Source organism: Mustelus asterias, chromosome 7, assembly GCF_964213995.1.
Source record: "Mustelus asterias chromosome 7, sMusAst1.hap1.1, whole genome shotgun sequence".
NCBI lineage: Eukaryota > Metazoa > Chordata > Chondrichthyes > Carcharhiniformes > Triakidae > Mustelus > Mustelus asterias.
Genome location: NC_135807.1, coordinates 27,796,639 through 27,823,180, shown reverse-complemented (window position 1 = coordinate 27,823,180; position 26,542 = coordinate 27,796,639). Strand labels below are relative to the sequence as shown.

Here is a 26,542-nt window from a genome sequence, read left to right as displayed (position 1 = left end):
CTACAGGTTTGAAAGGTTCCACAGAACCTGCGGTTTCTACCACCTAGGAGGACAAGGGCAGCAGGCACATGGGAACACCACAACTTGCAAGTTTCCCTCCAAATTGCACACCATCCTGACACCATATTGCTGTTGCTTCGTTGCCACTGACTCAAAATACTGGAACTGCCTTCCTCGCAGTTCTGTAGCTGGACTGCAGTCATTCAATAAGGCAACTCAGCAACTTCTTAAGAGCAATTAGGGATGGGCAACAAATGCTGGCCTTGTCAGCAATATTCATATCTCTATGAAAGAAAATAAAGAATAAAAGGTTTGTAACTTTAACTATGATTAGGCTCAGTGTCCCTGAACTGATCATCATCTAATGACACCCGCTGGGCAGCAAATGCACAGGATGTTGGATGAATCAGGTGAATAATGCCTGCATTATTTCCCCCATCCTCAGACAATCATTGTCTAAGTTCACAATGTAGAGTAGACCACTTTGGCTGAGGTATCTCTGGGTGTCTGCTGCCTCCGGAATTGTTCCAATCATGAGAGAGCTTTCAGGAAAGGAGGGGAACATTTAGAAAGAAGAAAGCAATCGTATAACGCATCTTTCCACTGGAATGAAGGCACAGCTTTGACTAGTTCATAAAGAGCAAAACGCATTACTTAAAAAAATAAGCCTCGACAAGCATTGTAAATGGAACGATGTCATGAGATGTGAAATATAATAAATGTTTCTATTTGTCAACCTTGCATTTGTCACATTGCATGGCTGATTGAATTGTGGCCTCTTTCTTTCACAGTTCAGTTCGAAGCGGTAACTTTGTACTGAATGTGAAATTTAGCTCCCCATTGCTTTGAACAGTGCGCATCTTCCATACAGATAGATTTTATTTATTTTTCACAATTTGCCTTTGTGCTCTTTGAACGGACTAATATTGGTGCTGGGGACACTTTCCAACTTGTTAAGCAGCCCATACAGCAGCAAGTATCCCTCGGCCTTGCACAGTACAGCCAGCTTCCCCTCTGCTCTGCTCCTGCGTTGTGTGTTAATCCTTGCAGTTCACATTTCACCGCACTAGTGCAACGCTTCTACTTTCCACATCAAACACTTTTATGACCTCGACAAAGACCTCTTCGAGATTTAGTGCCATTCAGTGCGTAGTAATGTCGGCCTTTTGTTGTGGGCTTGGAGATACTGAAATTGAATCGAAACTGCCTAAAATGAATTTCACTTAGGACCATGGCAGTCTACTGAAATAAAGGAAAGTACTTAATCGATCTCAGAACTTCTGAACGTTACTAACATTTAATGTTTAAACTCAGTCCCGGGGATAAACAAATAATTACTTTTAAACATCGCGGATCTATGAACGTTCCGAGCTCCCTGAGCAAACCTTCTTTTAGAAAGGTATTTTCATCGTCAGTACCAACACTGACGCCAGCATTATTGGTTAAAAAGTGATAAATGAAGTACCAGCAGCCTTCAGGTGTCTTGTGCACAAGTCCATTCTTTGTGTGTGAGCCACAGCTGGTGAGGCCACAGCTGGAGTACTATGTACAGTTCTGGTCGCCACATTATAGGAAGGATGTGATTGCACTGGAGGGGGTGCAGAGGAGATTCACCAGATACTGCCTGGGCTGGAACATTTAAGTTATGAAGAGAGGCTGGGAAGGCGTGGGTTGTTTTCTGAAGACTGAGGTGTACAAGATTATGAGGGGCATGGACCAGAGTGGATAGGGAGCAGCTGTTCCCCTTCGTTGAAGGGTCAGTCCCAAGGGGACATAAGTTCAAGATAAAGAGCAGGAGGTTTAACGGGGAATGTGAGGAATTTTCTTTTTACCCAGGGGGTGGTGACGATCTGGAATGCACTGCCTGAGAGGGTGGTAGAGGCGGTTGCCTCACCCACTTTAAAGAGTACCTGGATGAGCACTTGGCACATCATAACATTCAGAGCTATGGGCCAAGTACTGGTAGATGGGATTAGATGGGAGTTCAGGTGTTCCTAATGTGTCGGTGCAGACTCAATGGGCTGAAGGGCCTCTTCTGCGCTGTATGATTCCATGATTCTTGCTTTGACAGTGATCACCAAAAGGCTGCTTGCCTTTGACAGTATCAAGTGTGCTGGTGCCTGCGATCGTTTGCCTAAGCTAGGGTAGAGTAAAGGATCAGGATAGCAAATGAGGTTAAACCACAGCTTTACCTGATGCAATTTTTCAAAGCAGTCTCGGCCTTTTGGCTAAGACGAAGCGTTAGATCAAGCCCGGGAGGGGGTGCAATGCCTCATCCCTTCAGCTTGGATCTTGTTTGATCGAGCCCAAGATGGGATGCAAAGTCTTGTCTTGTCAGCTTGGATCTGCTTTGTCCCTCAATGATTGGACGTCATTTGAATCGGCTTTTTTGATTAGAATTAAAGTAACAAAAGGTACCAATAAAAAAAAAGACTGAAACTAATCATGTTCTCAACCTAAATCAGCACGCTTCCCAGCTTTAAGGTTTACTGATTTGCAGAAAGAACTTAGTCAAAAAGAATAAGAGGGTGGTGAGTGTCTGGAACAAGCTGCCAAAAGTAGTAGTAGAGGCGGATACAATTTTGTCTTTTAAAAAGCGTTTCGACAGTTACAATGGGTAAGATGGCTGTAGAGGTATATGGACCAAACACGGGCAATTGGGACTAGCTTGGTGGCATGGACAAGTTGGGCCGATGGGCCTGTTTCCATGCTGTAAACCTCTAACAAGCAGATCAATAAATACTTTCAACTATGCGACTCAAGGGTAAACTATCACTTCATTTCTCATCATAAGATGTTCACCTTTGGCACTGAAGAACTGATAAAAATCTTCAACACATTTTGTTTACCTTTTTCTCGACTTTACTTTCATCTAATTTATAATTCACAACCCTTATTAAAACTCTCCTAAATCATACATCTTTTAAAAAAATTCAAAATGATCCGACTTGGTTTCTTTTTTTCGCTCCCTGACCTATCTACTTCGGAGGTGCGACTCCCATTCAGAGAAAAACATTGGGCGCGATCTTACTGGCCGTCCATGCCACGCTCCCACTGCAGCGAGGTCGGAGAATTTGACGGCCAGGGTTGGGAAAATTCCGCTGCCATGAACGGTGATAAGATTCCGGCCACCATCGTGATTCACTAACGCCCACTTTCAGCCAATTGTTGTAGAGCTGGCAGTGCTGAGAGCGTGGCCAAGTTTCCTACTTCAGTCAACAGTAAAATAGGTAATTCACCCCATTATTGGTCGGGGAACCTCGCGGCGTACAAAATGGGTGCTGGATCTGCTGTCATAATAACCTCTGCTCTTCAGAGTAAATCACTGTAGACAGTGTACTTCGAGGTATTTCTGAGAGCAGCGGCAATGTTCTGGGATAAATGGAAGCCTTTCACAGGGTTTATTGTTCGTATACCTGAACTTTCACTTTCATTATGATGAACACTTGTAAATTTTATTTTAAAAATCCTCATTCATCTTGCAGAGAGCAAATCAATAAACAGGCGCTGAGCTCAAATTGCCACGAGCTCAGAGACAATTGAGATTGCATGTTCGCCCACACCGTGCGCGCATCATAGAATCTCGGAAGGCTGCCCTAGGAGTCATGAGAGAACTTCAGATGATTTCACATTACATACTTGGGAATGGAACTCTGTGCCTTTGTCTTCAGCAGCACAGAGTTTGGCTTGCAGCTTGAATTACCTCTTGCCGAAGAGCAGTTAATAAAACCTTCAGCACAATATTTACAGAGGCACGATGGCTTGCAGGAACATCTGTTTCAGCATTTCTGACAGATGTTTCTACTTTATAAGAACCCACTTAATATTTGTACATATGCTCGTTAATAAACACAGCTGCCAAAGACATCGAACTCTTCAAATCACATAAATATTGCACATTTTTCATGTTGACTTATGTTCCTGATAGCAATTTGGCCGGCAATTTTATTTTGCAAGCTTTGTGTCAGAGACTAGACTGCCAAACAATATTTCGCTCAGGATTACTCTTAGGAATGCTCTAATGCTGGAGGGGCAGACATTTCCCCCAGCTTTATGTTTCTAACCATTGTCATTGTGCTTCTTGCTGAAAAACGTCCCAGGCTGAACCAGACCATTTACGACCTTGTTGTCATATTTGAACTCAATGTAAATTTCCGACCGCAAGTGTCCACTCCATGACCAAGATTGTCGGCCTCCACAGCGTCAACAAAATGACTTGTATTTATACAGCACCTTTAACATAATATCCTATGGTACATCAGAGCTTACCAGGTACATTGAGGTAAAGTTTGATTATGAAGTCACGTAATATTAAAGTCAATGAGAAGAGGCTTTAAGGGAGGGTCTCAAAGGATGGAAGAGAGGTAGAGAGATAGAAAGAATAAGGGAGGGGATATCAGAGCTTAGGACCTGGCAGCTGAATGCATAGCCTCTAATTCACAATCAGGACTGTTCAAGAGGTTAGAATTAGAGGACAGCACATATCCCGACACGGTGGGACAGTGGTGAACACTGCTGCATCACAGCGCCAGGGACCTGGGTTCAATTCCCGACTTGAGTCACTGTCTGTGTGGAGATTGCACATTCTCCTCGTGTCTGTGTGGGTTTCCTCCGGGTGCTCCAGTTTCCTCCCACAGTCCAAAGATGTGCGGGTTAGGTGGATTGGCCATGCTAAATTGCCCCTTAGTGTCAGGGGGATTAGCAGGGTAAATGAATGGGGATTGGGCCTTGGTGGGATTGTGGTCGCTGCAGAATCGATGGGCCAAATGGCCTCCTTCTGCACTGTAGGATTTTATGATCCCAGAGGGCTGTGGAGATGACAGAGATAGGGGGATTAGAAAACAAGGATAAAAATTTTTTAAAATGAAGGCATTTCTGCTCTGGGACCCAATATAGGTCATTTAGCACAGGGGTGATGGGTGAATGGGACTTACTGTGAGCTAAAGTGTGCACAACAAAATTTTGAATGACCTCAAATTTACAGATGGTGGGAGGCCAGCAAGGAGTGTACTGGAATGGTCAAACCCAGAGACAACAAAGGAATATGGTATTGTTCCACTGGATGGAATAGGTCTCAGGTTGGCGCAGGTATGTGGTTGGAAGCTCAACCTGAGATCAAACCATTGTTGCAAACAATCTAGTGCAGCCTCAGACAACTGTTAGGTGGAGAGTTGGAGTCAGTAGCTGGTTCACGGAGTTTGTGGTGGAAACCAAAGACAACATTCCCAATATTTAATTAAAAGAATTTTCTGCTCACCTGAGACTGGATGTTGGATAAGCAGATAATTTGGAGAGTGGAGGAGGGAGGTGGCGCTGAGGTACACCTTGATGTGGCTAATGTGTATTTGAAAATTCACACTGTACTGTATTATTGTCTGACTCCACCCCTGTCTCTGCTCATCTGCTGTTGAAACTCTCATCTATGCTTTTGTTACCTGTACATTTGACTATGCCAATGCTCTTCTGGCTGGCCTCCTAAAGTCTATCCTCCATATACTTGAACTCATGCAAACCTCTGCTGCCGATATCTTGTCTTGAACCAACTCCCTGTCTGATCTTCTAATTCTGGCTTCCAGTGCATTCCCAGTTTTAATTGCTTCATCTGTCCCAGCTCTAAGTCTGTAATTCTTTCCCTAAAGCTCTTTTCCTAGCCAGCTTCCTGTCCTCCTTTAAGAGGCTCCTTAAAATACAGTCAAGCCAAGATTATGGTCATTATCTGCCTGACCTTCTGAGGGGCTTGGTGTCATGTTTTACTCTATAAATGATTCCTGTGAAGCACCTTGGGATTTTCACCATGTTAAAGGTGATATATAGCGTGGGTTCTCTGGCCTTGCGGCCACATGTTTCTCATGGTGGGAGGCTGTGTGCTGTGTGCCAGTGGTGGAATTTTCTGGTCCTGCCGCTGTCAATTGGATTTCCCATTCATTCCACCCCACGCTGTCAGGAAACCTGTAGCGGAGGTGAGCCAGCAGCGGAACTGGAGACTCCTGCCGGCATTGAATTCCAGCCATAATGTGAGATGCTGTTACTCCATTTGTACGTAGTGAGGAGAAATCTACTTGTGACAGGAATTCTACAAGAATTCACCTGGCAGTAGCGTGTAATGAAAACATTAATGCTCTCACAAAATCATTCTCTGCTCTGTCTTTTGGTATATGCTCCAACGACCGCACTTCCTATCTATTCCTTTGTTTCCTTGAAGGAGAACTGTACTGATGATGTCTCACCACTGTGTATAATACGATGAAAGCAGAAGCACCATAGATACAGGAGGGGAAGAAACGCCAATGTAGACTTTTGGCTGTTTCAACCACAATGGTAATACAATTTTGAGGGTGTCAGTTGTGTTGTGCATTCATCAGTTGTATACTTTATATATCTAACTTACCTCAAATCTACAGTAGGCTTTTTTACAGTGGGTTAAAATACCTCAGCAATTCCAGGATTTCTACACTAATGCTCTCAGCCCACATTCTGGAACCTTTTGTATTAAGCTTTCTGGCTCCATTGGCAGGCTTAAGCAATTAAGCACAGTGATCGTTGAACAGAGCAACACTATCAAATACAGATCGATTAAACCATTGAACACTACGGTGGAAATTTTACTGCCTTACCTGCCATGGGAAGCAGAGTGGACGAGGAGCGGATCATAGAAAGGTCCGTTGACCTTGGGTGGGATATTATGGTTTCAGGATGAGCGAGGCTGTAACATCCCGCCCTACAAGTTGTAAGCAATGGGTGTCTGGATCATTTTGCACAGGGTGATTAGCCACCTCAGACTTTACGGGGCCATTTCTTATCTGAGGCCACTGTTCTATGCTCTGAGTTGTTAGCTGCCATTTGTTCAGTATTTTTCAAACAACAAATTGAAGACTGCATGTGAGTCAATTATTGCTAGTCTCTGAACACCTTTAATTTCCCCACATGTGAAGTAAGTGACCTGATTCCATGGTCTATCATAGAAATCATAGAAACCCTACAGTGCAGAAAGAGGCCATTTGGCCCATCGAGTCTGCACCGACCACAATCCCACCCAGGCCCTACTCTCATACCCCTACATATTTACCCGCTAATCCCACGAACCTACACATCTCAGGACACTAAGGGGAAATTTTAGCATGGCCAATCAACCTAACCCGCACATCTTTGGACTGTGGGAGGAAACCGGAGCACCCGGAGGAAACCCACGCAAACACGAGGAGAATGTGCAAACTCCACACAGACAGTGACCCAAGCCGGGAATCGAACCCAGGTCCCTGGAGCTGTGAAGCAGCAGTGCTAACCACTGTGCTACCGTGCCGTCTAGACAACATCCCACCTCATTTTCCCTTGTCCACAGTGTAAATAACAAAAGACTCTCCTCCACCCCTCCCCAACAAGGTTTGGACATAAGAACTAGGAGCAGGAGAATAAAATGAATACAATTCAGCCCCTCGAGCCTGCTCCGACATTCGATACAATCAAAGAACAAAGAACAAAGAACAATACAGCACAGGAACAGGCCCTTCGGCCCTCCAAGCCCGTGCCGCTCCCTGGTCCAAACTTGATCATTCTTTTGTATCCCTCCATTCCAACTCCGTTCATATGGCGATCGAGATAAGTCTTAAACGTTCCCAGTGTGTCTGCCTCCACCATCTTGCCTGGCAGCGCATTCCAGGCCCCCACCACTCTCTGTGTAAAATATGTCCTTCTGATGTCTGTGTTAAACCTCCCCCCCTTCACCTTGAACCCATGACCCCTCGTGAACATCACCACCGACCTGGGGAAAAGCTTCCCACCATTCACCCTATCTATGCCTTTCATAATTTTATACACCTCTATTAAGTCTCCCCTCATCCTCCGTCTTTCCAGGGAGAACAGCCCCAGTTTACCCAATTTCTCCTCATAACTAAGCCCCTCCATACCAGGCAACATCCTGGTAAACCTCCTCTGTACTCTCTCCAAAGCCTCCACGTCCTTCTGGTAGTGTGGTGACCAGAACTGGACGCAGTATTCCAAATGCGGCCGAACCAACGTTCTATATATTTGCAACATCAGACCCCAACTTTTATACTCTATGCCCCATCCTATAAAGGCAAGCATGCCATATGCCTTCTTCACCACCTTCTCCACCTGTGACGTCACCTTCAAGGATCTGTGGACTTGCACACCCAGGTCCCTCTGCGTATCTACACCCTTTATGGTTCTGCCATTTATCGTATAGCTCCTCCCTACATTATTTCTACCAAAATGCATCACTTCGCATTTATCAGGATTGAACTCCATCTGCCATTTCTTTGCCCAAATTTCCAGCCTATCTATATCCTTCTGTAGCTTCTGACAATGCTCATCACTATCTGCAAGTCCTGCCAATTTTGTGTCGTCCACAAACTTACTGATCACCCCAGTTACACCTTCTTCCAGATCATTTATATAAATCACAAACAGCAGAGGTCCCAATACAGAGCCTTGCGGAACACCACTAGTCACAGGCCTCCAGCCGGAAAAAGACCCTTCCACTACCACCCTCTGTCTTCTGTGACCAAGTCAGTTCTCCACCCATCTAGCCACCTCCCCCTTTATCCCATGAGATCCAACCTTTTTCACCAGCCTACCATGAGGGACTTTGTCAAACGCTTTACTAAAGTCCATATAGACGACATCCACGGCCCTTCCCTCGTCAACCATTCTGGTCACTTCTTCAAAAAACTCCACCAGGTTAGTGAGGCATGACCTCCCTCTCACAAAACCATGCTGACTATCGTTAATGAGTTTATTCCTTTCTAAATGCGCATACATCCTATCTCTAAGAATCTTCTCCAACAACTTCCCCACCACGGACGTCAAGCTCACCGGCCTATAATTACCCGGGTTATCCTTCCTACCCTTCTTAAATAACGGGACCACATGGCTGATCTCACCTTGACCTCATCTCATCTCCACCTTCCTGCCTGCTCCCCTAACATTTCACCCCGACAAATTAAAAACAATCTATTTGTAGGTAAGGTTATAAAGAAGGCATATGGAATGCTCTCCTTCATTGGCAGAGGTATAGAATACAAAAGTAGGGATATAATGATGAAACTGTATAAGACACTGGTGAGGTCACAATTGCAGTATTGTGTGCAGTTGTGGTCACCACATTGTAGGAAGGACGTAATTGCTCTGGACAGAGTGCAGACAAGGTTTACTAGAATGTTGCCAGACTGAACAATTGTAACTCCAAGGAGGGACTGGAGGGGTTGGGATTGTTTTTCTTTGAAGAGAGAAGGCTGAAGGGTGACGACATAAGTGAGGTCGATAACATTTTGAGGGGTAGAGATAGAGTGGACAAGAGGAACATGGTTCCCTTGGTAGTATTCAAAAACCAGGGGGGACATAGATTCATGTTAAGTGGCAGAAGGATTAGAGGGGACATGAGAAAAATCTTTTCTCTGCAGAGGGTGGTGGGTGTCTGGAATTCATTGCCTGAGTTGGTGGTGGAGATAGAGACCCAAAATTTGTTTAAAAAGTACCTGGATCTGCACCTTCAGCACTATAAGTTGCAGGGCTATGGACATTATGGGATGAGAAAAGGCACCTGGGTGTCTTTGGGTCAGCATGAACAAGATGGGCTGACTGGCCCCCTTCTGTGCTGTATCATTTCTATGGTACACCCGCCCATTCCGCGCAGTCTCCCCTGCTGCATTCCCACCACTCCCATGTTCAGGACAGTCTCCCAACACCAACAAACCACCCCTCCACCCCTCTTCCCACGTTTCCACCAGCCAAAATCCAAAGTGTCTCTTAATTTCCCTCCCGCTAAAAGTTGGTCACACTCATTTTGCAACAATCCAGATTTGGCCAAGTTCAAGCACACACTTCAATTTAGACATGTTCACCGTCCATTTAAACTAAATGTGGAAAAGGCTTACACTGGGAGTCCATTGCTTTGAGTAAGCGAAAGGTGACACATGGGCTGTTAGTCATGATTCCTTGCAACAGGCTTGTCCAACAGGCAGCCTGCAAGGCAGAATCTGGCCTGGGCTGCATCCTCAGCCCCTTACTGCACTGATGACTGTGTGGCCAAGTTCCCCTCCAACTCCATTTTTAAGTTTGCTGATGACACCACCATAGTGGATTGGATCTCAAACAACGATGAGACTGAGTACAGGAAGGGGATAGAGAATCTGGTGAACTGGTGCGATGACAATAATCGCTCCCTCAATGTCAGTAAAATGAAGGCGATCGTCATCAACTTCAGGAAATGTAGTGGAGGGCATGTCCCTGTCTACATCAAAGGTGATGAAGTAGAAAGGGTCAAGAGCTTCAAGTTTCCAGGTGTCCAGATCACCGATGACCTGTCCTGGTCCCTCCACACTGACGCTATAATTAAGGAAGCTCACCAACGCCTCTACTTTCTCAGAAGGCTAAGGAAATTCGGCATGTCAGCTACGACTCTCACCAATTTCTACAGATGCACCATAGAAAGCATCCTCTCCGGTTGTATCACAGCTTGGTGTGGCTCCTGCTCTGACCAAGACCGCAAGAAGCTACAAAGGGTCGTGAACGAAGCCCAGTCCATCACGCAAACCAACCTCCCATTCATTGACCCCGTCTACATTTCCCACTGCCTCGGAAAAGCAGCCAGCATAACCAAGGACCCCATGCACCCCGGACACAATCTCTTCCATCGGGAAAAAGATTACAAAAGTCTGAGATCACGTACCAACCGACTCAAGGACAGCTTCTTCCCTGCTGTCATCAGACTTTTGAATGGTCCTATCACACATTAAGCTGATCTTTCCCTACACCTGTTGGTAACTGCAACACTATATTCTGCACCCTCTCCTTTCTTTCTCCCCTATGTACTTTATGAATGGCATTTTTCTGTCTGTAACAGATCACAAGAAACAATACTTTTCACTGTATCACAATATATGTGACAATAATAAATCTATTCAGTTCAATGGGGAAAGCGGGTTATGCTTGTACCTGGGCTGCCAAGTATTGCCAAAGATACATGGGAGAATAGCTAGGTGGATCCGAAAAATGCTGTGGAGCTGCTCATTTAATCCCTGGCTGTTTCCTCCCCGCATTTGCTGCCGATAGGTTCATAGTGGGGAAACAGTGAGGAGAAAACACTCTTGCGATTGGATGAGCAGCGGGAAGATAAGTGGCAGTTATCAGTTCTCAGTTTCTGGAGTACAGGAGCACGGCAGTGAGTTTACAGGGGTGTGATGCTGGGGGGACGGGGGTGGAGATGTGGCGGGCAGAGAGCAGAGCAGAGGCTGGAGGAACACTGGCAGTGGTGGGGATAATTCATCGAGTGATAAATTTCCATTCACTTGGTGCTGTTTCGTATTCTTGCCAAAATTTGCAGACCGGCCCCTCAAGTGAGCATAAAATTGAAATGTGGTCCCTCACGAAAAGGGGTTGGCAAGCCTGTCTGCCAAGGTGACCGGAGTGGACCTTGCAGACAGCCAGTCAGATGATCAAACACAACAAGGGGAGGCTTTTAATATTTAAATAACTAAATCAGAGTTTTTGTCACCTCTGTCTTTCTGAAAGATAACTACAGGGGAACATTGGCACTGATTTTAGAACAAATCTTCAATCCAATTTCCTTTCTATATATCATCTGTACATGAAGGAGAGATGCTGGTGTAGTGGTATTGTCACTGGACTAGTAATCCAGAGTCCCAGGGTAATGTTTGAATCCCACCATGGCGGATGGTGACATTTGAATTCAATAAACATCTGGAATTAAATGTCTAACGATAGCCATGAAACTATTGTCAATTGTCATAAAAACCCATCCGGTTCAATAATGCTCAGCAGGGAAGGAAATCTGCCATCCTTATCTTGTCTGGCCTACATGTTTTCACAGTAACTTCATTGCAGTGTTAATGTAAGTCTACCTGTGACACTAATAAATAAACTTTAAAACTTTAAGAAGTGTGACTCCAGACCCACAGCAATGTGTTTGGCTCTTAAATGTCCTTTGAAATAGCCTAGCAAGCCACCCAAAGCCTAAAAGGAACGAGACTGAACGGGCAACCCAGCATTAACCTAGGCACCAGAAACAACAACAGCAAAGAGTCCTCCCTACTAGAATTTGCGGACAAATGTCGAAATTGGGGGAGCTGTCTCACAAGGCTGGTCAAACAACAGCCTGAGGTGGCCATACTCACGGAGTCATACCTTGCGGACAATGTCCCAGACACCACCATCACTGTTCCTGGGTATGTCCTGTCTCACCAGCAGAACAGACGCAGCAGTTGTGGCAGCATAGTGGTGTGCAGTTGGCAGAGAGTTGCCCAGAAAGCCCTTAACATCAACTCTGGACTCCATGAAGTCTCATGGCATCAGGTTAAACATGGGCAAGGAAACCTCCTGCTGATTACCACTTTCCATTCCCAGTCAGCTGATGTATCAGTACTCCTCCATGTTGAACACGACCTGGAGGAAGCACTGAGGATGGCAAGGGCTAAGGATGCACAGTGGGTATGGCACTTAAATGTTCATCACAAGAATGGCTTGGTAGTACCACTTTAGCCTGGTGTTGTTAAAACTCTTACTTGGTAGTACCACCACAGACGAGCTGGCTGAGTCCTAAAGAACAGGAATGCCACTACACCCTTTTCAAATAAAGGGACCAAAACTGTGCACAGTACTCCATGTGTGGTCTCACCAATACCTTGTATAGTTGCAGCAACACCTCCTGACTTCCCAAAGCCTGTCCACCATCTAGAAGGCACAATTCAGGCGTGTGATGGAGTACTCTCCACTTGCCTGGATGAGTGCAGCTCCAATAACACTCAGGAAGTTTGACACTCTCCAAGACAAAGCAGCCCACTCCACTGGTACCCAATTCACAAACATCTACTCCCTTCCCCATTGGTGCACAGTGGCAGCCATGTGTACCATCTCCAAGATGCACTGCAGGAACTCACCAAGTCTCCTTAGACAACACCTTCCAAACCCACAAGAACTACCATCTAGAAGGACCAGGGCAGCAGATTCATGGGAACACCACTGGACGTTCCCTTGCAAGCCACACACCATTGCCGCTACTTCACCGTTGCTGGGTCAAAATTCTGGAATTCCATTTCTAACGGCATTGTGGGTATACCTACACCACATGGGCCATAATAGTTCAAGATGGCCGCTCACCACCATCTTCTCAAGGGCATTTAGGCAATAAATGCTGACCTAGCCAGCAATGTCCACATTTCAAGAATGAACAAAAAAAGTTAATGGCAGTGAGACATCAATAATATTGTTCCAGTTCCTCCTAGCATTGGACAGCGAGAAGGGAAAGAAACAATATATGAACTGAGGTGATCACAGCATGTATTGAAAGACAGAGCAGAGAATAAAGGAAACAAGTAAGTAACACACTGTTTTCTATGCCTAACGAATGCCACTTTATGGCAAAAGAAATTATTGACACAAGACAATATCAAGTTGAGCCGAACCAAGCATTCAGATCCCAATTAACCAACTTCCTATTACCGATGCTGAACCTTCCTTTTAGTACACAATAGATAGCGATTTAAATATATCGAGTAAAATAATAGATGTGTGTGTGATTACGTATAGAATAACAGGTATCAGAGAGTTTTACGCAGAATGACAGATATTCAGCTTTTTTTACTTATTACTGTCACAAGTAGGCTTACATTAACATTGCAATGAAGTTACTATGAAAATTCCCTCGTCGCCATACTCTGGCGCCTGTTTGGGTACGCTGAAGGAGAATTTAGCATGGCCAATGCCCCTAACCAGCACATCTTACAGACTGTGGGAGGAAACCAAAGCATCGGAAGAATCTCCCCGCAGACACAGGGGGAATGTGCAGACTCCGCACAGGCAGTGACCCAAGCCTGGAATCGAACCCGGGTCCCTGGAGCTATGAGGGAGCAGTGCCAACCACTGTGCCACCGTGTCTTCAGGATCGAGTACATGATACATGGGCTGAGCTGTGCATCTTAACTGATTCCCAGCTAAGGTACGGAGTTTGTTAGCAGTTGCCACTATTCTTTGGCCACTTGCTCTGGAATGCTGTACCAGTTGAGATTCCAGACAGTGTGTGTTTATCTTTTTATCAGCATTACGATGGATTTTCTTCACGATACTATAGTCTAACCCGTGTTGTATCATGCCAAAATATATTGTAGCTTTGATCATGATTGATTGACAGCCCTATCGTCAAAGGAACAAAAACAAATAGACCGAGCCTCAGGGTCTTTAACTCTGTTGTATTTCTAAAATCAATAGCTGGCATTACACAAACTTTGAGGGAAGAACTGAAAGGTTTCACGGAAGAATTATTTGATTAACTATTTATGGTTATAAACCTTTCAAAGGATAAAGTCTAAGCCGAATGGATTCGTTTTTGTGTATTATTTAAGCAGAAAAATGTAGATAATTGTTTTAGTCCTTGCGATTCTATTTAGTGTGTCATATTTTCTGCAAATCAATACATTGAATACCTAGAGGAAATTCTAAATGGGTTTTGGCTGGCTGTTTACCACAATCAGAATTAATCATTAGCCTCGAACCAAGATATTTCTGCAAGACAGAAGATGCAATTTTAAGAGCATGAGGGAATGTGAAACTATCAGACCTTTAAAAGGGAAGAAAGTGCCAAGACTGATAGAACTGTCACAGATTCCTCCTGAACTCGTGGAAGTGGACGTCAGGTAAGACAGGCTTGGTTATGATGCTCACTGTAGTTGACTTGCTTTCACATAGAGCAGCATGGTGGTACAATGGTTAGCACTGCTGCCTCACAGCACCAGGGACCTGGGTTCGATTCCCGGCTTAGGTCACTATCTGTGTGGAGTCTGCACGTTCTCCCCGTGTCTGTGTGTGTTTCCTCCGGATGCTCCGGTTTCCTCCCACACTCCAAAGATGTGCTGGTTAGGTACATTGGACATGCTAAATTCTTCCTCAGTGTACCCAAACAGGCGCCGGAGTGTGGCAACCGGGAGATTTTCACAGTAACTTCACTGCAGTGTTAACATAAGCCTACTTGTTACTAATAAATAAACTTGAACTTAAACAGCAGCGACATGTGCTAAACATGCATTTGAGTGAGGCGCTGAAATGATTGCTCGCACTTATTCATTAGCAGCCCTGCCTCAGTCATTGCTTTCAAAGCAGTGAGAAACTTGGAGGAGCTCGGGGGTGGGGAAAGGGTAAAAGTCAAGCATATCCTTCAATAGGATATACTACCAAATAGCTGGTGGTCTTTTTACAGAAAATAAACACAACACCTACCTGGTTTTTCGCTGAGTTTGTACAGAAAGGTCTTGCGAGGGTCAGCCTGATCCTTGAAGGTTAGCTGCAACAGCGAGCTCGACTTTTTCAGCTTCTGCATGAGCCAGAGGCCTGGATTGGTGAAAAATGCAAAATTAGCTACCAATAACTGCTCAAGTACAAACATTCCCCCTATCTGGCTCACATGATTAAAACACTAGGATAGAGAACAGGCTAAGTCAAGGAATAATGTGATGCCTATCTTGATTTTCAAGCACATAGATTGTGAAATAAGTCTGAAGCAGTTATCGTGGAATCACAGAATTGCTACAGTGCAGAAGGAGGCCATTTGGTCCATCAAGTCTGCATCGACTCTCCGACAAAGCATCTTATCCCCTAAGGGAATGGCCCTATGTATTTACCCCACTAATCCCCTAACCTACACATCCTGGGACACTAAGAGACAATTTAATATGACCAATCCACCTAACCTGCACATCTTTGGACTGTGGGAGGAAACTGGAGCACCCGGAGGAAACCCACACAGACACGGGGAGAGTGTGCCAACTCCACACAGACAGTGACTCAAGCCAGGAATCGAACCCGGGTTCCTGGCGCTGTGAGGCAGCAGTGCTAACCACTGTGCCACCGTGCCACCCCCACATTTAAAGTTTATTTATTTATGAGTCACAAGTAAGCTTACATTAACACTGTGAAAATCCCCATGAGGTCTTGAGAAGGAATGAGGCAAGAGTGAGATGTAGTGCAAATGCCATTGAAAAGGGTCAGGAGGAGAAGAAAGTTCAGTGCAGCAGTGAAGAGTTGACTCAACAAAACAGAAGAAGCATAAGAGACAAATCAATGAAGGGAGTTTGGAGACTATAATGAAAGAGGATGCAGTCTCACACCTTACTGTGTTCTGTCACGGAGAGCAAGACAGGTGTGGAAATGTTGTAGGAAGGGTGAATGAAGAAATGGCACCTGAAAGGCAGGTGAGATGGTCACATCTGAATCCTTTTGATTACAGTTTGAGAGGTCGCACTTGCATTGCTTGTGTTCCCGCTGGTTGATCAGTTCTTGGCTAACTTCCTATATGGCAATCAAGCTCCTCTACACCTCCTACATGTGGATGGGAATGAGGCTCATATATTCGATGAGTTAGGAGAGAAGAGAGACATAGGATGAGAGTGATGTTAAATGAGAGTTGAGGGTTCCTCCTCTCTCTGTGAGGTTCGTTTGTTCAGTTCATAGAGGCCAGCTCAACATTGGAAGTAATTCATGGGTGTTCATACATTCAGGTATGGAAAGAAAATAAAGCAGGAGATAACACCATGCCCAGCCTGTTTTTTTGTTAAATTACGTTCTCTCCCTCAAAGGAGTTGCAGCTTAAATTTGTCATTTGTCCAGTTTTGCACCTGACAGAGCATTTTCTGACAGACTGCCGAGCGTTCTACTGTTACGGCAGGTAATGGGGCTTCCACTATAATTAAAGTCAGTCTTTAAGCACCAGGATTAGAAATGTGTTACAACAGACACCTCTTTGCCTGTCTTGGCTCAGACTCGCTAGAAAATGATTTCGGCTCCTGCTGCATCAGTGTGACATTCCTGTTCCTCATACCAGATGCTATCTGATTGAGATTGCCAATTAGTGCAGAATTGTCGGCAGGTGTGTGCTGTGAATCTCATCACTGGCAATTGGGCAAGGCAGCCAAATTCACTTCACGTAGCAGCCTTTCATGAGAAAAGATGTAAGCAAGGGAGAGAGAGAGAGAGAGAGATAATTAAACTGAGCATGAAAGAGACAGAAAGCAAGAAATATTGAGAGAAAGAGAGAGAGGGAGAAATCCAGAAAGCTAAAAAAAACAGATAAAATGTGATGCCCGCACACAGACACAGAAACGGATAACATTCATCAATCTGAGCTGGATTATAACTACAAATCCCATGGTGAAAGGACAGCATGCTAATGCTGGAGCGACTCTTTAAATCTCTCTGTGAACAAATTGAGTCTTGATAAAGATTTGTTTAGATCTGATTAGCATCTGAGTAGATTTGAATTGAGCAGAACATGTCTCAGTCTTAAACTATGGGAACAGCTGCTGTCTCAATTCACAACTAAACTACTGCTGTATGCTCGGTAATCTGTCACTGCCTCCAGTGCCTTTCATCAGCAAGCGTTTGTTTCCAGCTAAAAGGAGAAAAGAAGTCTCCATTTTCAAGAAGAAACATGGGATTTTAAAAAGAAATCTTTCTCAAAGAGACTTGGATTTACTGAAAGTACCCACTTGAAATATCAGAGGGAATGTCAGCATGTGAAAAGAAACCTTTGGTAACTATAATTAGGATTTCTTAGTGACATTGTTTGCCATGAATAACTTGTTTGTCGCACATGATTAATTCCTGAGACGTCAAGCGGTTGAATCGAGCCAAGATTTCTTACTGGTCCTTGACCCTGAAGGTGTCCCTCTGCTTGGCTATCATTTGTTCATCTTCCAGTACCTCAAAAATGTGGCATTAATCAAGGATGACCCTGGACAATCACCTGATGGACTAACATCCCAGAAATTGAAAGCTCAAATGCACCACAGCAATTTTTAGAACATAGAACATAGAACAGTACAGCATAGAACAGGCCCTTCGGCCCACGATGTTGTGCCGAGCTTTATCTGAAACCAAGATCAAGCTATCCCACTCCCTATCATCCTGGTGTGCTCCATGTGCCTATCCAATAACCGCTTAAATGTTCCTAAAGTGTCTGACTCCACTATCACTGATTAAATGATGATTTTAATTAATGTGATGTGGAGGTGCCGGCATTGGACTGGGGTGGGCACAGTAAGAAGTCTCACAACACCAGGTTAAAATCCAACAGGTATATTTGGAATCACGAGCTTTCAGAACACTGCTCCTTCACCACCTGATGAAGGAACGCTGTTCCTTCATCAGGTGATGAAGGAGCAGCGCTCTGAAAGCTCGTGATTCCTAATATATCTGTTGAACTTTAACCTGGTGTTGTGAGACTTCTTATAAAGTCATAGAGGTTTACAGCATGGAAACAAGCCCTTCGGCCCAATTTGTCCATGCCGCCTTTTTTTTTTAAAACCCCTGAGCTAATCCCAATTTGGCCCATATCCCTCTATACCCATCGTACCCATGTAACTATCTAAATGCTTTTTTAAAGATAAAATTGTACCCGCCTCTACTACTACCTCTGGCAGCTTGTTCCAGACACTCACCACCCTTTGTGTGAAACAATTGCCCCTCTGGACACTTTTGTATCTCTCCCCTCTCACCATAAACCTATGCCCTCTAGTTTTAGACTCCCCTACCTTTGGGAAAAGATATTGACTATCTACCTTGTCTATGCCCCTCATTATTTTACAGACCTCTATAAGGTCATCCCTCAGCCTCCTACGCTCCAGAGAAAAAAGTCCCAGTCTATTCAGCCTCTCCTTATAACTCAATCCTCAAGTCCCAATTTATTATTAAATAAATGTGCTAATTTGTAGACTGGTGTCTGAAAAAATGATCAAGAAAGCTGAAGGACGATCATAAATGCCTATCTTGGTTGAGGGGTCAATTACAAGGGGGCATAGTTTTAGGGTAAAGGGCAGGGGATTCAGAAGGGATTTGAAAAAAGTATTGTTCACTTGGAGGGTGGTGGGAATCCGGAACACGCTGCCTGGGAACGTAGTGGAGACTGGGCACCTTACAACCTTTAAAAATATTTGGATGAGCACTTGAAATATAACATATAAGGATATGTACAGGACCTTGGTGAGATCACATTTGGAATATTGTGTGCAGTTCTGGTCACCTCACTATAAGAAGGATGTGGAAGCGCTGGAAAGAGTGCAGAGGAGATTTACCAGGATGCTGCCTGGTTTGGAGGGTCGGTCTTATGAGGAAAGGTTGAGGGAGCTAGGGCTGTTCTCTCTGGAGCGGAGGAGGCTGAGGGGAGACTTAATAGAGGTTTATAAAATGATGAAGGGGATAGATAGATGTGGTGAGGGAAGTGGGAGACACTGATGTGGACGTAAACATCAAACGACTTTGGTAATGAAAAAAGTGGTGTTCGAATACAGGATGCGGGGGATTTCCATGGTTTTGTTTAGCCTGCACTAAAGGCGAAAGAAAATGTTAAGTATAGTTTATTGTGGGGGCAATTTCAGTTGGAAGAAATATTGACTCATCCACAGTCTACTATCAGACAGGGGACTATAGCAAGGTCATGTTATTTGGGGTGGGGAACTTGTTTGGCTTACACATTAGGAACAGAAACACCACTCTTTTTTTAAATCAGTAATTTAAAACAAACTACCACAATGGTCAGATTTCTGCCATGAACATTGTATAAAATCCATAATTCATGCAGTGCATTGCCCACCATTCCAAACTCTTGTCTCTGGCAGCAACTTACCTGTGCTCACCAGCGTGCTGTTATTATACAGTGTTCCCAGGTGTGGCCCAGACAGTGACAGGAAGGTATGCAGCTTGTTGAGGTAACATCGAAACCTCGGCCGTGTCAGCACTGATCGAATGATGATGTTACCCAGCGAGTGGCCAATGAAACTGCACGGAAACACACAGAAGGTGAATTAAAATCTCACAGAATACATTGGGTGACAAATCCCATCTCGGCAGTGGAAGATATCTAAGTGGTTGTCGACGTTTAACATGAAGAACGCTAGCTCCAGAGACAGGAGCAAATATCAAGGTTGGACGACATTACAAAGCACGACAGCATAACTGAGAATTGTGCTGAGAAATTGAGGTGAATGGCCGATGTCTGTAGTGGAAGGGAAAATTAAAATGTGTTACATACAGTGTTATGATCTGAAACCTATAAAGTACTACAATGAAAACCTCCGAGCGATCATTTGTTGGTTAATACCATAGCTGGAAATCATTAGCATTGCATTTTGTTTTTATATTTTGCCACCAGTTAACCCCTGAGTTCCCAGTGTGATACCCGATTCCTAACTTTCCTTTAAGTGGATGAGCTTTTGGTAGGGCATTGCTGATATCAGTGGGCCAGAAGTGGTCCAACAGCATTTGCAGTTCAGCCCATGATACACCAGCAATTAATTTCTATCTGTGCTCAGGATGGTAGATTTCTTCCAAGCATCAGCAAACTAGGCCACAAGCCTTAGGCCAATGTGCCCTGATACTTCTTTCTTCTGCTCACTTCTTTCTTAAAGCTCTGGGGGTGGCACGGTGGTACAGTGGTTAGCACTGCTGCCTCACAGTGCCAGGGACCCGGGTTCAATTCCCGGCTTGGATCACTGACTGTGAAGTTTGCAAATTTTCCCCATGTCTGCATGGGTTTCCTTCGGGTGCTCTGGTTTCCTCCCACAGACCAAAGATGTGCAGGTTAGGTGGATTGGCCATGCTAAATTTCCCCTTAGTGTCAGAGGGACTAGCTAGGGTAAATGCATGAGGTTATGGGGATAGGGCCTGGGTGGGATTGTTGTCAGTGCAGACCCGATGGGCCGAATGGCCTCCTTCTGCACTGTAGGATTCTATGATTTATTACCCAGCCTACATTATAAGCAATAGAATCAAAGGCCTCCAAAGCGTGAATTATGACTTTTCGAACTGAGGATTTTATTAGGTTCGGCATCTTCTCAGGAAACATCTTTCTCCTTAAGTTTATTTTCCCTTTCTCCTTACTGTGAGGATTGGTGAGATTTTTTTCCAACACTGTATTTTGCTACAGTATTTATTTCCACCACATTGAGCTGTATTATTTATTTATTACTGTCACAAGTAGGCTTACATTAACACTGCAATGAAGTTACTGTGAAAATCCCCTAACCACCACACTCTGGCACCTGTTCGGGTTCACTGAGGGAGAACTTAGCATGGCCTATGCACCTAACCAGCACATCTTTTGGACTGTGGGAGGAAACGGAGCCCCCGGAGGAAACACGCGCAGACTCGGGGAGAACGTGCAGACTCCACACAGGCAGAGACCCAAGCCGGGAATCGAACCCAGGTCCCTGGCATTGTGAGGCAGCAGTGCTAACCACTGTGCCACCGTGCCGCCCACTGCTTCCTTTCCATCCCAAAGATATGTTCCGTCACTGCTATTCAAGTCACCTGATAGTGGACCATCTATGACAAACGGGCAACTGTAGTGGATGCAAGTAAAGGGGATACACTGAAAGGATCTCCTTTGATTTTGGTTTTCACAAAAGCAGGCTGAATTACAAAGCTACAAAGTACATACAGCACAGCATGGTGGGCTGCCAGTCAAAATTAAATTAATGATGAAGCTTTTCTTGCTCCTGCAATGCAGGGACTGGGTGGCTGTTAACTGGATGACAGGTTATGAGAAATTTCTTCACACGAAGGAGTTGTTGGAGAATGAAATGCCGTGCCACAGGGAATAGTTCAAACAGAAATCTTTTAAGGGGAAATTGGATAGATAGCAGCGGAAGATGAAGGGTTGTGGAGAGAAATCATGGTAGTGGGATGAGTTTTGGATTGCTCTCGCAAAGAGAAAAGAAAAAGCGACACAAATGGCCTTCTCGTCTGCTATTGACTTTGATGGTTCCAAGGCAGATCAACAGGCAGCCAAACTGCACTGATTACTTTTCCCATTATGCAACCCTTGAAACACCTCACCAACGATGCTGAGAGGCAATTGTCTCCACAGGTTCTAAGTCAGCAGAGAGACAATTACAGAACTCCACCATATGCTACGCCATCTGCAGCCAGCCTGGCAGTTCCGTCAATGGCACTGCGGGGCTCAATATCTTTTGGCTGCAGCTCATTGCAGCCAAGCACCGCGCTGTCAACTAATGTGCTGACAATCATGGCACCCAACAAGCGAGAGAAGCATCAGTTATGATCATCGCGCTTTTGTCTCTTTTATGGATGAAAAGAAGCATGACGCTGCTTGCCAACATCACCGCCGTGCAGGCGAACGGAGGGAACTCTTGTGATCATCTGTCCAGCAGGTTCCTGCTTTTTCTTGTTGCCAATGCGACTTGTCTGTCCTTCCTCCTCGATCTCGGTGACTGGATTTTCCATGAAGAGTGTCGCTGTGTCAGCGCTTATGAACCTCTGTGTGAGAAGCGCGGTGCTTTGTGGCAGTGTGTGGCTATGGGTCAGTGGTAGTGCTTGCAGACCACTTTTCCAAGTCTGGAGTAACAGATGCTAGCTTCTGAATACAGCTTCAAGCAGAGCTCACTCATTAAGATTCTACACACGATGCTTGCACACGTGTCTGTATGGAAATTGGAGCCTTTCAGAGAATTAAAGAAAGTTAAAGCGGCATAATTCCACAAGTCTTAGCTTTTACCACACTGCCCCTTTGTTCCCTTTCCTACTCGTTTCCACATATGGATACTCCTTTTATCTATTTAAAATTTTTGAACGTTTCGGAGTTTCACACTAGTCAGGTTTCCTGCATACCCGAATCAGGCAAGCTCTGAGCAACAAGAGAACTTTACACTGGGAATTCTTGCCAGCGAAGCAAGTAGGCTGATGGTGAAAAGGACAGACCGTTAGCTCAGCGTGAGTTTAGCCGTTAGGCAGATGAAGCTCCAGTCAATCAGCAGTGGAAAATTGGTCCTATACTGCTGATGCGCTGGTTTGTGCTTACATTTTGTGGTCCTTCAGATTTGTAAAGGGCTGTTTTAAGTGCCACAGCCTCACTGGTGTGTAAATGAGATTCCCACGGCTTGTTAGTGAGATAATGAATGGGAACATTGACAGAACATAGCTTATAATGTTCCGCGGTGCTCGTTAAGTGGCTATTGAAAGTAAACAAATTGGGACTTTCTTGCTTTTAGAGTGAATGGACAGAATATTTTCAATGGACTAAGTGGCCTTTCCTCATTCTGCACTTTCAAGAATTGTTAGACTGCAACACAAAGCTTAGGATGTCAAACTTAAGGGCGGCACAGTGGTTAGCACTGCTGCCTCACAGTGCCAGGGACCGGGATTTGATTCCCAGCTTGGGTGACTGTGTGGAGTTTGCACGTTCTCCCTGCGTCTGCGTGTGTTTCCCCCGGGTGCACCGGTTTCCTCCCACAGTCCAGAGATATACTGGTTAGATGTATTGACCCAAACAGGCGCCAGCGTGTGGTGACTAGGGAATTTCACAGTAACTTCATTGCAGTGTTAATGTAAGCTTTACTTGTGACTAATAAAAAAACAAACTTTTCTTCTTCATCTGAAAGTTCTGAAATATTCTAAAGTATATATTAATCCTGGTTAACTGGTGAAAGGAGGAATTGTAATCCGACCTGCCTGATGGGAAGTGGAACATCCACTCATGGCATACCCACTGTTGTCATGCGCACCCCGGCCATACTCGGTCTGTGTCACACACACACACACACACACATCCACTTTAAACACATACATGCAAACCAAGATCTGATGGATTCATTTGACACCAGCTGCTATTTTAACTCTGACCTGAGACAGGAAGCCACTGTTAGATGTAGCTCAGTCAGAAGAGGATGGAGACATGAATTCTCTGCCCTTCGATCTCTGACTCCTTGCACATTCTCCCTCCTCCTGCCTCAATACTGGCGGCTCTGCAATCAGACGCCTTAACTGTAAATTGTGGAATTCCCTCTTCCCCCTTTACCTTTAAACTCTCCCTGAAACCCAGGTTTTTGACTAAGTTTATGGTAATTCCTCCAAAAAGCATTTCCCTTGGGATTGTATGAACTGCTTTTTGAGATGTTTTTCTCTGTCAGAAATGTCAGGCGGAATACTCCAGCTGCGCTGGTCTAAAAGCTGGAAATTCCCGCCCGACTGTCAATGGGGTTTCACTTTGTCCGCAACCCGCCCACTAAAATTCCAGTGGCGGGTGGGATGGGAGAATTCCGGCCGTCATGTGAATTCAAGTTGTTGCTGTTCCTGATAAAGTAATCTTCATACTTTCCATTAACAAGAATTAGGTAATTACTTGTAAAAGATGAACATTAAAAGTTATGAAATTAATTGAAGTATCTGGTGCATCATAAAGCATCAGCTTAGAACTATCATTTCTGTTCTATATCATTCTAATGTTCAATTAGATTCTATCTAACCAATTGCTATGAAAGCGCTTTAGCAGTTTTCCATTCCTCTGGCCATATTAATCTCTGTTCCCTTGTTTAGTCACTAGAATTTCCACAGAGATGATCAATAGGTATTCTGGGAGGTTAACTTGCTCACATGTGAGGAATAGTGAATAATGATGCAGCATTTCCCCACAGGAATTTAAATTACTCGTGTGAACTTCACAATGAGTTAGATTATATATAATGAATAAAGGAAGAAATTTTGCTAAGATTACACAAAAAATGAGAACTTTTTGGAACAGGAATGGCTATTAAGGTCAACAAGCCAGGACAATCTCGGTACTTCTCAACCCACCTGATGAAGGAGCAGCGCTCCGAAAGCTCGTGATTCCAAATAAAGCTGTTGGACTTTAACCTGGTGTTGTGAGACTTCTTACTGTGCCCACCCCAGTCCAACGCCGGCATCTCCACATCATGGCTTCTCAACCCCAACTAACCACTTTCACCCCCACCTCCACCTCATAGTGCAGACGGAGACCTTTCAGCCCATCGAGCCTGCATTGACAACAATCCCACCCAGGACCTAACTTCGTAACCCCACACATTTACTCTGTTAGTCCCCCTGATATTAAGGGTCAATTTAGTATGGCCAATCAACCTAACCCACACATCTTTGGATATGGGAGGAAACCGGAGCACCCAGAGGAAACCCACACAGACACGGGGAGAACGTGCAAACTCCACTCAGACAGTGACTCCAGGCCGGAATTGAATCTGGGTTCCTGGCACTGTGAGGCAGCAGTGCTAACCACTGTGCCACCATGCCACCCGCTAATCCATTCTCCCTTCAAAAAAAAACAGCTAATTGCATTTGGAACCCATTCATAATGTTTGATTCAATGATTTTCCCTGATATCTTATTCCACAACTCTGTTATGCTTAGAGTAAAAAAGTTCCACCTGAACGCCCTTCTTTCTCATTTCGAATTTGGTTCTCTGTTACTTGGGTCCTTTGCCATTCATAATCTTGAAAAGTTCGATCAGGTCACGTCAGAATCTATTTTCCAATGAACATAAGTGTTGGTGGTTTCTTCCTTGATATCTTTGATTGTTAACTTTTATGTCACAGCAGATATACCCCATTTAAAAAAAATTGTACGGGAGGGAAAAATATGGCCAAAGTATCACTTAGCAAAAATTAATAGTTTTCTTTCTCCTCTGCTAAAGATGCTGGTTCATGGATCCATGGTTACATGCAACTTTGCAGTAAAGTGAATATTCTGATCAAATGCATTGATGCCAAATCTTGCTGAGCGCTAACAAGCATTATCAGGTGTAACCCTCTTCTGCCATGGGTGGCATGGTGGCACAGTGGTTAGCACTGCTGCCTTACAGCGTCAAGAACCTGGGTTCGATTCCCGGCTTGGGTCACTATCTGTGCGGAGTCTGCACGTTCTCCCTGTGTCTGCGTGGGTTTCCTCCGGGTGCTCCGGTTTCCTCCCTCAGTCCGAAAGACTTGCTGGTTAGGTGCATTGGCCATGCGAAATTCTCCCTCAGTGTATGGGGCGGCATGGTGGCACAGTGGTTGGGGCATCACAGTGGCACAGTGGTTGGGCGTCATGGTGGCACAGTGGTTGGGGCAGCACAGTGGGACAGTGGTTAGCTCTTCAGGTGTTGGGGGCTAGGAGTCCTCTGGTGCTAATGTGCCGCCGGCTTACTCCATGGGATAGAGGGACTGCTGGAGTGAGTTCCAGAAGCCTCACCGTCATCTAGTGCTGCTAGTCCTGGAGGTCCAGCATTGTCTGCACCATACAATTGAAACACTCAGCCATGGTCCTCAGGGACTGAGCCATGTTTCATAGTTTTCCCATCATTGATCTGACCTCATTCCCTGGGTTTTCCACTGTGGACGCCACCTTTATAGTGTTGGTCTGGGTGCCACGCATTGCCGGCACCATGTCCTGCGACAGAAGGCTTTGGTACTCCTCCATTTGGCCTTGTCGTCACAAGCATGTCGTTGACAACCCCTCCAGTGACGTGTACAGATTTTCCCAGGCTCTGCCTTTGTATCTCTGAGGGATAAACATTTCCAGAGGCATGGCACCTGGCTTGGGCATAGCTGGGATCCAGCAGACCTCCGACTGCCCGATCCCTGGGACATTCCTACCTCCACCCAATGTGTATCTGAAGCAATGTGGTGCTCATCAGAGAGTGACCCAGAACCCCGTCTGGTCAAGGTGCCCCCCCCCCTCCTGAGTTGTGTGTCTCTGTGATGGTGGATGGTGCGAG

At 45.0% G+C, this 26,542-nt stretch overlaps 1 protein-coding gene across 1 annotated transcript in view; it reads right to left on the bottom strand.

The window, feature by feature from the left end:
* fam135b (family with sequence similarity 135 member B) overlaps positions 1-26,542 on the bottom strand; it is a 411,827-nt gene that overhangs the window by 8,532 nt on the left and 376,753 nt on the right. Inside the window, exons 17-18 of the mRNA XM_078217023.1 lie at positions 19,646-19,797; positions 15,247-15,357 (exon numbers count right to left, since the gene is read on the bottom strand). Coding sequence (XP_078073149.1) covers positions 15,247-15,357; positions 19,646-19,797 — 263 coding nt within the window. The remainder of the gene's footprint in view (positions 1-15,246; positions 15,358-19,645; positions 19,798-26,542) is intronic.